We start from the raw sequence: 16,503 nt of genomic DNA on the forward strand, positions 1-16,503 counted from the left end.
CATTGCAGCTACTTAATAAAACATAAAACTAATGAAATATCACATCTCATTTATACAGATAAGCACTTAGTTTCTAATTGACGTCTTTCAGGAAAATACCTGGCTGATAACTGACCCATCGCTGAACAAAGTGAACGCAGTGGACTGAGGTCGACGCCGAGGACAGAGGACAGACGGACACCAGACAGACTCTGTGATCCTTTTCTGAACCCACACAACAGGTCTGCAGCCCGCCCAGCAGTATTGTATAACTTGCATATAACATTGTGGAACTGTTATAGGTCATGTAATTATTGTATTTGTATTCATTTCATAACATCTGTATTGCTGCACTTAGACACAAATGGGTTCTTTCCTCCTCTGTAGTCTGTGCCTCTGTCTCCGTCCTCCTCTGGTCAACGTGTGGTGGTGTTTTTAAAGTTTTTCACTGCAGCTGCCTGACCAAACAAGGAAGGAACAGATTTTTAATTCTTGTTAATGTGAAAATTTGGGCCATTTAAAAAAAAAATCCTCGTTGTGGTCAGACGTGCATCAAATCTGAACACATCCAGAGTTGGATGGGATGAAGTTAGTAAACAGCCCGGTCCTCAACCTCTGGGATAAGAATACGAGAGGTGTACTCACTGTTTTGCACTGATCCATGTAGCTGCTTCACATGACACACCATCAGCTGTCACAGGTAAAAGTGGGTCCTTCTTCTTGGTGCTTGTGTACGACCTGTATGAAACTAGATTTCCAAGCATCGCCTGCTGGTATTACATGACACATCCTGCTAAAGACACCAGTTAGCCAGTCAAGCCACTATTCTATTTCTCTGTTATATACACTCGCATGCAGGTTGTAAGGATGTTAGGCAGCTGCAATGACTAGTCAGTTTCACTGGTAAAATAAGGAACTATGTTTTCGTGTCAGAACAAAAGAAGTGTACAAAGTGTCATTTAAGTCGAAAATGTATATCTTAAAGGGCGTTTGGTGTTTTCCTCGTATCGTCAGATAGCCTTCCTGTTGTTCACAGGACAGCAGTGTTAGACTGCAGAGTACATGACAGCATTCTATTTTTATTTATTGATGACAATGACTCGTTGTATAAAACGTGATTCTGTATATGAATAGAGTTTGAATGGTATCACACGACTCGAACCCTTAAAGGTATAAATATTTAAATTCCTTCTCATTTTTTGTTATCTGTGTAGTTGGGTAACCTGTGTACAGTATAAGGTCTAATTTTTTGAATTTATTTCAGATATAATTTTTTAACTCAAGTGCAACAGAAGAATTGACCTATATATGGGTGGGGGAGGGGTAATTTAAAGACAAAAGATAAATATCTTTCTGGATTCTGTGTAATGCTTTGTGAAAGCAGTGTTAATGTAGAGTTAGCTATTACATGGCCAAGATTCACGCTTTGAGGAATAAGTTTGACATTTTTGGATGATGCGTGTGACATCCGCCAGGAAACTGCTAGCATGCTAAAAAGGCCGGGAAAGGCTTGCCAGTCTGTGTCTGTCAGCACCTAGAAAGCTGATTAATACACAGTGTCATGTTTCTTCTTTAATACAAGGGTGTAAAAACACCCTGTTGTATTCGTCATTAACAAGTTTATTTAGCTTGAGAGTACTGCATGGGTCCGAAAATGCTAATGGCGTTCATCCACGCTAGACGTTAATGTCTCTGTCAGGATAAAAGGCAGCATTTTAGTAACACCCTGTCATTTTCTCTTGCGCCATCACCAGGTCAGACTTTTCATTAGTTCATGACTTTGGTTTATTAAATAAATGTTCCCTCAACAGTTCCCCTAGCCTTATTTATGCTCGTTCTGGTGAGCTAATTTTAGCATGCTAATATGCTAAATCACCAGGGATACTGCAGTGAACGTGCACTCATCCCATTAGCATGCCAGTAAATCACATTGCTGTGCTGCAGTGCGCACTCTCAAGAGAAGAAAGCATCAAACTCTGTAGATGTTTTAGCCTCTTATATTTTAGCAACGCTAGCTTAGCCGTTTCCCTCCCGTTTCAGTTTTTCTGCTAAGCTAACCAATATGGCTCCTGGCCAAGGTTAGTTTTTCCCCCCAAAATGTCAAACTCATCCTTCAAGGAAGACAAAAACAATAAAAACGGCTGCAGAGATGAAGTTTAGTGACCATGGTACTAGTATTGGAACAGGAACTGTTTACTGGGACCAGCTCATTTCCTTACTTCAAACTTAGCTGTAATAAAACAATAAGGAAACCCTGATCATCTAGTGTTCTCAGTTCTTTCCTCTACCTTCAGTTTGACGGCGGATCACAAGAAAACCTTCCTTCCTGTTTCCATTTACCTCACTGGTACCTAAACTCCCTCATATCATACCCTCATATCGTGAGCAAATCCCAGTCATCCAGCCAGTGCTTGAATCCATGGCTTTATTTTGCATAATTGTAACGGTCTCTGTGAGATGACATGATTTAAATGAGGTTGTGGAGCGAGGTTAAGTCGACCAAAATGCTTTCTTTTTCTTTTTTTGTTTTACGTTTTGTTTTTTCGTCTTTTATGTGTGTGTACCCCAGACAGTCAGTCCCTTGCTAAGGAGAATAAGCTGAATATTTTTTAAATGGATAAAAAAAAAATGTGTTGTTTAATGTGAAAAACACTGTGCTGATGATGCTGAACTTCCTGAATGCTCCGACACTCAACGTGAAGAACAAAAAGTGTGCGTGAAGTGTAATCGAAAAACCTCTGTACTGTACTCTGTGTTGGCAATCAACTAAATGTAACCAATCACGGTCCTCTAAGAGCTCTCAAGCATTTCGAGCGGATTTAGGACGGTATCCTGACGTCAGTACACCAATTCAGCGATGCAGTACATCTGATTGGATAGTTTTTGGGCCCTGCAGTTCAAATGAGTCTGTTCATTTGTACTTTGATCTTGTGCAGACCCAGGCTGAGAGAACGGCAAAGTTGCATTTTGTTGGTGTGAGGAACGATGGATGATTGGTGCCGTTTAGTTCTTGATAATACTTTTGTTTGGTGACGCATTTTTTCAGTCATGTCAGTCTTTCATCGAGCTAAATGGAAGACCACATGCCCGAGACAATGCTGCTACCTTCTTTAAGCTAAACAGTGCAACAGTCACTACAGCATTATCTACAGAAGCCCACCACACATGCCACCCACGGTGCATCAGTGTAGAATTACTCCTACACTTATGGTTACACGTCTGTTTGATCACAAACCTTTTTCACTGTATTTCTGGAAACAGCGTTTAAAATTTTCAGTGCATCAAAACACAAAAGCTTCATCTTCATGGCGAATTCATCCTGCAGTATTATTGGATGCAAAGCATGCGGTCAAACGGTGGGGCTTTGTGACAATAGTGCTGAAATGACGTGTTGTGCTGAGTGTCAGTTACCTTGTGTTAATGTTGAGACGAGAGCAACGAGTGTGTTTGTGTGCTATAAGCAAGAATGCTTTTTGGTTCTTTACCATTAACCTCAAACACATGTGAAAGCTGTTTGTACAGTACATAACAACGCTAAGATGATCTGAGAAATTTAGTTTGCTTCTTTCCAAAACCAATAAAAGTTATAACTGGATGTTTGTGTTTGCTGTTTTCCTTCTATGAAGTAATATTGTGAGGTTTTATTTGTTCCCATTCAGCAGGTTGCTTTAGCGATGTTAGTCCAAACTTTTGACCTTGGCTGAAATATCCCCCAAAAAATATGGGACGGATTTTGTTTAATTAATTTTGCCCTTAGAACTGCCGCCATTCTTCACTGCACAGCTTCAACAGGTTGCTGAAAATATTCCTCAGATTTGGATCTGTGTTGACGTGATAGCATCACACGGTCATATTTGTCGGCTGCACGTCCATGATGTAAATCTTCTGGTCCACCAAACCAAAGTGTGCTGGCTTGAGATCTGGAGGCTCTGCAGCCCATTTGAGTACAGTGAGGTTACGACATGTTCAAGACATCAGTTTGAGATGATTTGAGCTTTGTGACATTGTGGCACTAAACAGCTGGCAACTACTGTGTTCTTCTGCTACTACATCATGGTTCACAGATGCTCTTCTGTGTTCCTTCATTGTAACAAGTGGTTAAAACCAAGGTATGTAAACCTGTATCCAGTGGTAAACTGCTGGTCATGGCTAGAACTGAAGGCCATAATTTGATTATGTTTGCATTTGTACAAGTGGCTGGTTAGTGTGATTTGCACATGATGGCAGCAGGATTACAATCTTCTGAATTTTCCTGTCGGGGGAATCCTGACAGCTACAGGATGGATTCCCATCCAATTTGGTCCAAACACACATACACCTCTGAGGATGAACCACAGTAGCTTTGATGTTCCCTTAATCCTGTCTGCTCTGCCACCATCTCATTAAATTAGCTGAATTTTAAAGCTTTAATGATTTCCACGTGTAAAATCAGTTTCATTCTTCCCGTCAGTCTAAGCTAGTTTGTGTGCCACGTACGCTAGGACAGCTAACACTGTAAATATGGATTCTATGGTCATTTTGAGCCCAAAGCCTGACAGGAGCTAGCCAGGCCAAAGATGCTATTGTTTCATAGAAAATAATAGAAAATGATATAGTGGAATCAACTTGAATTAATAAAATTCACCCAGGGAAAATAAACCACAGGTTATTGATGCTATTGCGCTTTCCTTTACTTCATAAAATGCTAATTGACTGAAGCTGGATTTAGAATAAGAGCATAGAGGAGTTGGTGGATTTGTAGCTGGTTAAGAGTGTAGTTTATTTTCTTGTTGCGTGCTTACGTGAGAGGTGAAACCTGCTCTAAGTACCACCCCTTGTAGGCGGGGCCGGGTTGTTGCCTAAGGGTCATGTGTAAGTGGTGTGTGGGCGTTTGTGCACACCTGGGCCCTGTTTCAGGAAGCCGGTTTAGTGCAAACTCTGAGTAAGTATACCCTGAGTTAACGAAAACTCTGGGTTTTCGGTTTCACAAAGCGAGTTCAGCTGAAGCCTGAGTGAGTCACTATGACGACACACGCCGTGAAGCTAACCTGCCCCCTAGCAGGTTTACTACAACTAACCCTGACTGTCTCCGCCCCTTTGTCGGAAACCTGACAGTAGGAAGTGTCAGACATGGCGTGCTCCTTCCTTGAAGAGCCAGTAGATCGTGAAGCCCAAATTCTCCGCAGAGCTCTCCGCCGGGAGAGAGTGATCAGAGCGCGTTTGGACATTTTATCATTTCCTGATGATTTTCTGTGCGAACGTTACAGTTTTTCAGCACAATCTATAAGTTATTTTAATAACATCCTCAGGCCTAATATTGCTCATGTGACACATCGCGGACATTCTCTCAGTTCTGTACATATTATTTGTATTGCACTTCGGTTTTTTGCAAACGGGAGCTTTCTGTATAATATTGGTGACGCTGAGCACGTTTCCAAGGCTACCGTCTGTCGGGCAGTCAGGAATGTTACAGTTGCACTGAAACGTCTCCTGTACTCGTTTGTGGTGTTCCCCGGTCACAGACCCACAAGATTTATCAAAGAGGGATGCCACAAAATTGCAGGTATCAGGATGACCAAAACTTAATTCATGATGTGGTGATACTTGGACTACTACTTAAATTGCACATTTATTTTCAGGGTTCCCAGGCGTGATTGGCTGTACAGATGGCACTCACATTCCAATCATTGCTCCTTCAGTAAATGAAGGAGACTATGTGAACAGGAAGTCTTTCCACAGCATTAATGTACAGGTACATAGTTCCCTGTAGCATTTCAAACTAACAAATTATTTCATTATAGTAATGGATGCTAATTCGTGTTCTCTGCACTGTGAAGATCATATGTGATGCTGCCAACATTATCACAAATGTGGAAGCCAAGTGGCCAGGCTCTGTCCATGACTCACAAATATTCCGTGAATGTACACTGAGCACAAAATTTGGACATGGTGAGTTGAGAATACTTTAAAATATATAAAGACCAATTGCTTCAGGGACATTTGAACTGAAGTGTATCCTTCTGTCTTAGGAGAGTTCACTGGCTACTTGCTTGGTGATAGGGGGTATCCATGTTTACCCTATTTGCTTACCCCTTACTCTGACCCTGAACCGGGCCCACAGCAGCGATATAATCTGGCTAATTGCAGGACAAGAGCCAGAATTGAAATGACTATCGGAATGCTTAAGGCCCGGTTCCAGTGCCTGCAAAGACTCAGGGTCACCCCAGAAAGGGCATGTGACATTATTGTGGCATGTGTGATTCTTCACAACATTGCCACAATTAGAGGAGAACACTGTCCTTCTGAACCAAACATCAGCAGTGAGCCAAACCATGAACATCCTGACCCTCGCACGGACATACAAGATGGAAGTACAGTCAGAGACACCATATGTCACAATCATTTCTTTTGACCCATCACCTCAACATGTTGAAAGAAGAATAAACAGATTTTTTGTTCAACTGGCTTTATTGGTCGCCTGTATTTCCTGTACACAAAGTATTAAAAGATGTAAACCTCATAAAGTGTCTCTGTTGCTTCCTCCTCTGTAACAGCTGTCAATGTTTCTTCATTATTTTCCTGTAGTAAAGAAGTTAACAACATTGCTGTTCTACTGTAACCTCATATAATCTGTGGAGTATTACTCACAACTGCATGTTGGTCTGGCTCAACAGGAGGCTGCACCAGATGCAGTACACCATCACCATCAACTGATAGAATATGAGGTTTATACAGGTCACTTATAACTTACAAGGGACCAAATGGCAATTAACAAACATATACCAATCACCTTACACTTCATTGTCATTATGCTCTCAAAGACAACCAAGACTGAGGGAAGGCAAAATCAGTAGGAAAATAACTTCACTACAAAATAATCCATTATGGTGAAGAGTTTATCAAATGAATGAGTAGCACTGCAAAGGTGACTGTGAAGAAAGGATGTATGCACATCATGTATTATTTTGAATTTACCCCCTATGTAGGCACTTGTGTCTTGCGGGGTTATTGACTCAGAGGATGTCCCCGCAGAGATGCCTTCAGCCACAGGGCGCCCACTGTTTTGGCTGAGGGCCAACTGCTCAGCCTCTGTGAGTGGTGGTGGTGGAGGACCCCCACCTGTTTTTCAGGCCTCCGCTTTTTTTCTGTTTGCCATAACGGGTCACATTTGAGCATACAGAGTAAGCAAATATGTACTTGTAATGTGCTCAGATAATTTCAATAAGTGCTTACAGAAAGAAAATTAATGTAGCCTCTAACTGCAATTGATTTACATCGGACAAACAGACCAAGCACTGTGGCTCATACTACAATTACACCTTACCTGTTTGGACTATATTTTTATATTTCATTTTTACTTGCTGCCAGGCACGTTTGGGGCCTGTTGGGTTGCACCTGCGCTCACATCACATCACAAAATAAAATGTATAAAATGAAAAATAAAATATAATAAAATAACGTGTTAAATGGGTGGAAATCCCTAGATCAATGTTTAAATTAACACTCACGCATTGACTCTGTCGGCTATGTTTTGCCATGCATGCTCCCTTTCTTTTGCAGCTGAGGCTGTGTAACTTTTTTTCCGCAAAATTGGCATGTTATCGGCATATGCTGCCATCAGAATTTCGGCCTCAAGCGCTGTAAAATACATTGACCGCGCCTTCTTTCCCTCCGTCTCCATGGTGACTCGCTTAATCTGTGCTCCGCTTATCAGGGCTTTATGTATCCTCGTGCGCGCGCTTAACTTGGGGTTAAAGCAACTCCGCGTTGACTGAACTAATTGTTATCAGCCTTTCTGAAACCGAATATTCCGAGTTGGACAGTTCGGGGTTACTCAACCCTGAGTGTCGTTTTTCACTCGGAGTTTTCTAAACCGGCTTCCTGAAATAGGGCCCTGGTCTGCCAGCTGGTTTAGTTACTTATTCATGTACTTGTGTACATACTTGCTTACTTTTGCGTGGGGGGGTCTTAGTGATCCAGTTTGATACGTTCACACGTTGTCCAGTATTTGGAGTAAAAAACAAACAAACCTTTGCAGAATTGAATCCCGGTGTTATAATAGAATATTTATTTGACAAAAGCAGCAAAAAAATGACCAAATACAGGTGAAAGTTGCAAGAAAGACAACTGATTTTAAAACATTTATTTATGGTCGCACATGTACAGCTCGGGTTCAGGAACATGTTCAGAGATGCTCATCCAGATTCACTTCCACAAAGTTTAACAGTTGCACAGAGATCATAACAGTTCGCCACGTGAGTCAGATTTGGTTCTTAGCAAGGTACACAGTCATTATAGTCACTTTAACAACAACAACAACAACAACAACAAAAGTGAGAGGATTGTCCTCAGCAGAAGTGGGCGAGGTCGGTCTTCCTGCAGCCCACCTGACAGCACATGTTGGCCAGGAAGATGTTATTATCCCGTTTGGTCATCTCTGAGGCCAAACTGCTGAACTTCTCCAAGCTGCTCTGCTCCCCTGTAGGCAGAACAAAACATCAATGAACACTGAGTGGAGGTTTTAGAATCTAAGCCTTTAACTTGGTCCTCTGCAAACGCATTAATAGTGTAACTTTAACCTTACAATCTGAATGTAACTGTGCGGGAAACTCTGTTCACCTTACTTTAAACATGACTTCCAGTAAATGCTTTCTATAGCAGTTCATTTTAGCCGACAGTGTTTCTCAACAAGTGCAGCTGATGAAGCACTGCTTTCAGACGCATCCTGTGTAATTCGTCCATGTTCCCTTTAAATAAGGAAGCGCTAAATGACTGCACGGATGAGCTCGGTCTTATTTGTCTTCTTCAGTGTCACTTTACGCTTTCCGATCAGCACGGCTGACACGCTAACTGGGTTTATTTGTGTGGTGTATTAGAGAAGACGCCCGGGGAGCCGCCAGCTACAGCATTTAATCATTGAGCTGCTGACTCCTCTGGCAGACTGTGCGTCGCTGTGCTGGGAAACACCTGTTTGGAGAAGCCCTGCGCGTCAGCCGGTGAATTAATAACATAACACATGAGGTGTAGCAAAAACTGGCAGCCTGGTTAGAAAGCACAAACTTTAGCTTGTGTTGGGTTTCATTTAAGCCACAGAATCAGATACAGAAGAAGTACTGTGTGGGCAAACTGCACTGAGATGGTAACTCGAAAACATGCCATTTTTTAAAAGTGATATAAATGATATTTCTATTTTTTTCTTGAACGCGGTTACACCCTCACTGCAATTTAAATAATATAAATTAAAGGGTAAATACACAGTTTGTTACTGACTTTTTCTGCATCGTTCTTTCTTGAAGTCTGAACCACTAAACTTGTAGCAAATGAAACTATAGAAAGAAACTCAGCTACTAACAGCGCGTCCCTGCTGTTGTGCGAAATGAGTAAAAGCAGAGTTTTCTCACCATCCACGTCTGGCTCGCTGAAGAACCTCCTCCAGCGGGACGCTCCACAGGTGTAGGAGATGGCGTTGATTAACTGCTTACCGCACAGCTTCATTGCCGTCACTTGCGCTCTCACCTGATCCACACACACCACTGCGCACAAGAGCAGAGGCAAAACCACCAGAGCACGCATGCTGGATATCTGACTGTTGCTCTTCCAAGCCCACCACAGCTGTTCTCTGATTCTGTCTGTTATCCTGCCGCTCTCTCGGTTATTGATCCGCCGCTCGCATCCTCCTTATATTAGATTCAATCCACCTTTGACTTCATTGATGCAGAGTGTCTTTCCACCTCCCTCTAACCAGCCCTTAGCCCATCCCAGTCACACACACACACAAAACTTGTTGTGCTTGCGGTTATCTCCACCATCACCATTTTCAGCCATCTAAATAAGAGTTACGAGCATGAGCCTTTTACAACTCGGCCGGCAATCACATTAGCAATGGTGCAGCCCCCCCTTAGCACCCCCCCCCATTACCCATGATTGCACTGACCTTCACTACTCTGCATGGCTAATTAAGGGATGCAAAGTGATTCCCCCTCGAATCAAACAGATGTTTCTTCTGTTTACGACGCTCTGATGGCCCGTCTGTCTTTGACTTTACAGCAGTTTGGGTCATACAAGAGGAAACAAGTCAATGTTGACAGTCCATCATGCGGTCATTACGGCGCTGCTGATGGTGCGATGTGACATTTCAGCTCGGTCATTAACAGCGGAGGATATGAAATTATGTTAGATGGGCATGATGCGTAGTTATAGCAGCAGAAAACAACAAAAAATATACAGACACATAAAAATATTTTTCAAATAGTAGAATCAAGCAGTATTTTCTAACTCTTAATCTTTCATCCAAACCAAACCAATGGTTCTGTCTGATGAGCAATTCCATACTAGCAAACTCTACCCTTTATTCTTTTGCAGGACACACGGAGATACAGTAACTATAACAGTTTATACATGAAGTCGGTGTTTTGACCTTGTTCAAGAAATAATAACCTTTCATTTTCCAACTCATTAGGCTGGTAGCATCTTAGAGAGGCAGCGTTTCACCAATCTGCAACAATGTGTGTCTACAAATTGCCGAACACTTAAAACTGTGAAAACATTGAACACCTCATCTGTCTACAGTACAAAAGATAATTTAAAAAAAAATGAGAGAATCTGAACCTGATTCTGTCATGGGAGATGAAGCCATGTGTGAAGATGATGCATAAACCTCGCCACCTTTGCTGGGTGAGACAAATAGACTGTGGTAAAGTGAAAAACTGTTCTGTGGTCAGGTCAATTGAAATTTGAAATTCTTTTTAGAAAACATGGACGACACGTCCTCTGCGCCAAAGAGGGGAGGGACCCTCTGACTTTTCATCAGCACTCAGTTCAAAGTCAAAGGTGCGCATGAAACAGTCAACCTGAACATCTGGAAAAGCAACATCAGTGCTAAAAGCTATGTACAGGTTTTAGAGCAACATGTGCTGCCATCCTTCAGGGGAGGCCTTGAATATTTCAGCAAGTCGATGCATTCTTCAGATACTGCAACAGCAGCAGGATTCAATTCATTCCCGTTTTATTTGTATGGCACCAACAAATTGATGCGTCTTGATATGTTTTAGATTTGCACATCGCTGCATTCTGTTGATTTTCACATTTTACACATTTTATAATTATGGTTGTACAAAAATTCTGAAACTGGAGGTTTACTGTCCCTGACATGTAAATCGGGATATTATTAAGAAACAAATGGCAACGTCATTTGCGTGCACGCATCGTCACACTGATTACACAAGCTGGATTCTGTCTGTCACGCAGCGCTGAGATTAACTGCAAATCTTAAAGGTCACCAGCAGAGATGGGCAGTAACGCGTAATCCGATTACTTTTTTCAAGTAATGAGTAAAGTAAGGGATTACTATTGCAAAAACGGTAATTAGATTACCGTTACTTTCCCGTAGGAACGCTGCGTTACTGCGTTACTAAAACAGTGATTTTTTTGCGAGAATGTCTCATGACAGTGACGTAAGCAAGTGCGACGTTCGTGACAACAGCTGTGTGCAGATCAACAGTGGATCATATATCGAGTGCAGAGAGAGTATGAGCGTGCAGCGTTTAAAGCGTGGAAGTACTGACCTTACTTTGAGTTTGATTCCATACAAAGTGACAAAAACATTAGTGTCCGCTGTGCGTGGGAAGAAAACTTCTTTTTACAGCGAAAAAAACCCCTAAACTTCCAAACAAGCACCGAGTAGCTACGACGTAATGGGAAACTCACAGAGAACTCGCAGATTCTTCCACTGACCGCGGCACACCTGCACCAGGGTAAACCTCCGCCTACCCCACTCCTGCTTTACAGGTGAAAATAGAGCAACAGGACCGCTGAGTCTTTGACTTTATTTATTTTCTGCTGTGTTTTACTTGCATCTATTTGAAAGACTGAATGTAAACACAAAATATATATATATTTTATGTGCTGGAATGTGCAGAAAATAGGTTTAAATATTAAACAAATTTCTTCCAGTCAGAGAATGTTGCATATAATTAAATGTTTGCTTGATGCATAAAGTTAAAAGATTTAAAAACTAATAAAACAAGTTTTAAAAAGAGACTTTTCCATCTGATTACATTTTGTATGATGGATTATGCAGAAAAAGTAGAATTGGGCTGAAAGATCTATCGCTTTATCACCTCTTCAGGTTGTAAATCGTGTTTTTAAAAAGTAACTAAGTAATTAATTACTTTTGAAAATAAGTAATCAGTAAAGTAACGGGATTACTTTTTGGGGGAAGTAATCAGTAATTAGTTACTGATTACTTTTTTCAAGTAACTTGACCAACACTGGTCACCAGTGTATGTTGCACGTTCGGGGTCAGGCAGCTTGCTTTGCTTTCTTATTTATGAGGCTATTTATTTATCTTCTCCGTTTTACCTAGAATATGTTATCATCGATAACTGCACTACTGTCTGTCTTATAAAAGGGATAGAGTCACATTTTTCTGGTTGAATAAAGGCTTAAAAGAAAAACCAACTCTACGTGCTCAAAACTTCGTGGACACAGCCTAGCTAAACTTTAAGACTGGGCTGTTTTATATCACAATATATGATAATATTTTACACATTTCTGAGTTTGTGGCAGCAGTTTTGGAGAAGTCATTTCCTGTTGAGCCTCGAGAGATACTCGTGCCTGTAACATCCAACATCAGCTGCTGATATAAGTGAAACTGTGACGATTGAGATCAAATCTCTGTCATCATTGGAGATATTAAAACATATATATGTCATAAAATTTTAAAATCTACATTTTTAATTAATAGAATGAAATAACAACTATTGCTATATGCAATGTATTTTGAAGGCTAATATATCTGCCTCTACATTTAACTCACAGCCGTAGTTGTAGGTGTGCAACTAACATTACCTTGGTATCACTGCACACATGTGAAGGACAGCTTTGAACGTCCGTGCCTTTCTCTCCATCCAACCAATCAGAAATTACATCCCCAGTAACACATGATCATCTGAAACTTTTCTGCTGTGCAACATTTTATTTTATACTATTTTAACTTTTTTGAACTTTTACTTTACTAATTGATCATTAAATTGTTTCTAACGCAACCCGAGGGATTAATAAAGTTCTATCTAATCTAATCTAATCTAATTTCGTCTGACGTTTTTGGACATTTGTGTTTTTTTACTTGTTCTCAGAAACGTTGCGCAGAATCTTTGTGACAATAAAAACATGACTTCTATGTTTACTTTAATGCCCGAAAGGAAAATGTGATGTTTTCAGATTACATCTGTTTTAATGGGATTGTTCATATCTCACGGAGACATTCAGTCGCCCTTTTCTCTGGGAACTACATTTTACAAAGGGAGCCACAAGATAAGCGGATGAAACAGACATAAACCTAATTGGCTCAGGGAGACTGCATCTTTGGTCTATATGAACCTGTCAGACAAAAAGCTGACCTCAGCAGCGTCCTGCTGAAGGTAAAGCGCCCGGAGGGTGAATTCTAGTGTATTTGCAATGTTAGCCAACCATCAGTCGCCTGTGTCTGACTACAAAGGTTTAAAACTGCTGAACTTTTTTATAAGACCAGCACAAGTGCATTAACATACACCCCGGGAGGCTGAGAGAGCTGTTAGTTTAAAAACTTTGTTTTCAATGCTTGTTCCTGAAAAGAAATATAGATAAAAACACATAAAGGTTAAAAATAAGGGCAAGCACAAACAAATACTTGTTGTATTTCTGCACTCATAATGTTTTCCAGTTTTCTGTTAAATTATCACAGAAGGATCCTGGAAAACCTCCCTCCTCTCTGAGCTGAACCATCATCTGTCCATGTTTGAACCTGTGCCCAGAGGACTGAGTCTCACAACTTTCATTTTTTACATTTCCTTTTTTTTAGAAACAAATTAAACATTAACTTTTAACTTCAGATTCATGTTCTCGTGGTTTTTTTACACAATTTTTTTAAACAAAGTGTACATTTGCGCTTTTCTGGAGCAGACTGGAGCGCTTCAGCGAGTGCTGCCTTCAGTTATCACTGATATGAAAAGGCCCACGTGGTTTATTATATGTCTACATGTCATACAAATTATCAACGTCATATAAAAAAACTGCAGTTTTACTTCTACAACCAAAAACCTGCTGATTTGGAGGAAGAGAAGAAGAAAAGATGAAAGTCACCGTGCTTCTGTGGAGAAGCACCGTTACAGTCTTCTCTCTCATACAGGCTCCTCTTGGCTGTCCTGTACTGAAGCTTTAAAACTAGACTGGAAAAGTGTGTTTTCTCATTGTTTTTTTGTTTGTAATATGTTTTTATTGGTAAAATTTTATGTAACAGGTGTGTAAATATATAGCATGACTCAGTGAGGAAGAGAAGTAATGTCAATATGAAATGGCTCATTAAAAATGTTATTTCCGGCCATTGAACCTTCACTCGTTTCCACTCTGGTGCCTCGGCCTTTTCATTTTACAGGAAAGATTTCCTGTTTTCAGCTCAGTAAAGTCTAAACTCAGAACGTACACAACATTTTCTGATTTGAGGTAAAAATGTCTGAATGTAATGCAGAATTTAGCAGCAGAGTGTATGTAGGACTATTGACTGTTTCAGCTGTTTCTGTTGATTTTAGTTTTTAAAAAAAGGAATGGATGACTTTTAGTTTAGGGTGAGGTCTGCAATAAACACCTGGATGCTCTCATGACCCAACGTGTCTTGTCTTTCTCAAATAGAAAAATTTGATTTGGACACAGAAAAAGCTCAAAATGGATTTTAGATTTTATGTAAAATCACCACAAACCTGTGATTTGGGCTCAGTGGGAATAAATCAAATATACTTTAGCTTTTGTCTACTGCGAGGTGAGAACACACTTGCTTTAAGTTGACATATTTTCTTTCAAACTTATTTTTGCTTTAAATGTCTTGTAGCATTCTTCTTAAAAATGGCATTTGCACATGAATAAAATCTCTCATATGTACTTCTTCCTGTTTGTCTCTACGTGAGGGATGTGGAGGAACCCTGCAGCCAAAGCCAGCTCATATCGGTTCATTTGTTCTTGGAGTTTCTTCTGTTTTTCCAGGTTTTATGAACGAACAGAGAACATCTACCAAACCTTCTGACTCAGTCTGACTTATTTCTGCCAGAAATCTGATAATAACAGAAATAAATACATTTTTACATAAAAAATAGTGAATTGTCCTTCCTGTAGACAGCTGCCAAAGGGAACATACGAAACAAACAAAGAACAAAAAAGTAAAAACAACAAGTTAAATACAACTATTATCATCATCATCATTTATTTATTTATATAGCACTTTAAAAACACACCTGTACAAGTGCTGTACAATACTAATATGCACATAAAACCAGACATAGCAATAAAAAAAAATCTGTTACCCACAGAGTTAAAAGCCAGAGAATAAAAATAGGTTTTTAATAAAGACTTAAAAACTAAGCTTGGGTAGATAAGCCTATTTCCAATAATGTCTGGCGATCATAAAACAATGCAGGGCTGACATGTTGCACAAAATTGACTAAAAACAGTAAAATAAAACAAATAGAAGAGAGCGACAGACGGCATGCCAAACACACAGGCGCCATCTTCCTTTCTCTGTTCATGACAAAATGCATTAGCAAAAAGGAACAAAGGTATTATTATTATTTATATATTAGTTTATTATTTATTAGTTTTTAATCACAAATAGTCACAGAATTGTATATTTTGATGATGTTGTATACGGATTAGTTAATTTTCTTTGCATTAATAATGGCTCTGTTATTTTACCCTCATTAATGTGTGCTTCATACAGAATTTCAGTTATGAGGATAAAAATTAAACATGTGTTGTATGTGTAAAAGCTGGACAAAGGTGAGCAGTTATAATCATAAGACTGATTTTCAAGAACAAGGGTGACGTGCAGAGTTTTAGTAACTACAGAAAGGTAAAGCTGATGAGTCATCGTGAGTTGCTGAAACTAGAAGCTAAGGAGAGATGTGATGTTCAGTGAGCAGCAGAGCAGCTTCATGCTGAGAAAGAGCACTTACAGACGGGATGTTTGCTTTGAGAGGTCAGAAGGAGCTGCACTGTAAGTTTGTGGAGCTTGAGAAAGCAAATGATAAGGTGCCAAGAGAGGAACTGTGTCTGCGAGGGTGCTGCAGGACACGTATGAGGACTGTGAGACAGTGGTGAGGTGTGCAGTAGTTGGGTTTAAGGTGGGGGCGGGATTACATCAGGGAGAAGATCTGAGTCTTTCTTGTTTTCTGTGGTGATGGACAGATGAAATCAGATGAAATCAGGCAGGAGTCTCTGTGGACTGTGATGTTTCCGCACAGCATTGTGATCTGCAGTGAGACTGAAGGCAGGTGGAAGGGAGTCTGGAGAGGACCTCAGAGGAAGTTCACGACTGTAGTGAAGAATAACATGTAGAGGGTTGGTGCAGTTCTAAGGATAGATGACAGCCTCACCTCTCAGACGTTTACACCAGCAGATGTAAGGAAAGAACAACCTGCATCATGACAGACTCCACCCACCTTATACATGGCCCTCCCCTCGGGCCGGAGGCTGTGCAGTATCTGGTCCAGCAGGCTGAAGAATAGCTCTCAATACTCA

General features: G+C 40.5%; 3 protein-coding genes across 11 annotated transcripts in view; 2 read left to right on the plus strand and 1 right to left on the minus strand.

Annotated features, from left to right (window-relative positions):
• The window catches only part of sgip1a (SH3GL interacting endocytic adaptor 1a), an 82,254-nt gene extending 78,680 nt beyond the window's left edge, over positions 1-3,574 (plus strand). For all 9 annotated transcript variants that reach the window (XM_080886219.1, XM_080886226.1, XM_080886222.1 and 6 more), the window contains one exon: positions 92-3,574. In XM_080886219.1, coding sequence (XP_080742345.1) covers positions 92-114 — 23 coding nt within the window. In that variant the 3' untranslated portion in view covers positions 115-3,574. The remainder of the gene's footprint in view (positions 1-91) is intronic.
• A 1,343-nt stretch (positions 3,575-4,917) lies between these two features.
• On the plus strand, positions 4,918-7,975 carry LOC308399787 (putative nuclease HARBI1; the record flags this gene model as incomplete). The annotated part of the gene is made up of 5 exons (XM_080887221.1): positions 4,918-5,521; positions 5,598-5,710; positions 5,796-5,907; positions 5,988-6,334; positions 7,964-7,975. Exons 1-5 carry the CDS (start codon positions 5,089-5,091, stop codon positions 7,973-7,975), a joined length of 1,017 nt encoding a protein of 338 aa, XP_080743347.1. The 5' UTR covers positions 4,918-5,088.
• Positions 7,976-8,009: 34 nt separating this feature from the next.
• On the minus strand, positions 8,010-9,647 carry LOC308399667 (relaxin-3-like). Its single transcript, XM_080887028.1, has 2 exons — positions 9,360-9,647; positions 8,010-8,437 (listed from the first exon to the last, which is right to left on the minus strand). Exons 1-2 carry the CDS (start codon positions 9,529-9,531, stop codon positions 8,307-8,309), a joined length of 303 nt encoding a protein of 100 aa, XP_080743154.1. The 5' UTR covers positions 9,532-9,647; the 3' UTR covers positions 8,010-8,306.
• Between the last annotated feature and the right edge of the window lie 6,856 nt (positions 9,648-16,503).

This window comes from Rhamphochromis sp. 'chilingali' (assembly GCF_963969265.1).
Source record: "Rhamphochromis sp. 'chilingali' genome assembly, chromosome: 7".
Taxonomy (NCBI): Eukaryota; Metazoa; Chordata; class Actinopteri; order Cichliformes; family Cichlidae; genus Rhamphochromis; species Rhamphochromis sp. 'chilingali'.

Coding starts and splice junctions, on each gene's coding strand:
- LOC308399667 (XM_080887028.1), bottom strand. CDS start 9,531: ATGCGTGCTCTGGTGGTTTTGCCTCTGCTCTTGTGCGCAGTGGTGTGT. Junction 8,438..9,359: donor CAGCGAGCCAGACGTGGATG/GTGAGAAAACTC, acceptor TTCTGCCTACAG/GGGAGCAGAGCAGCTTGGAG.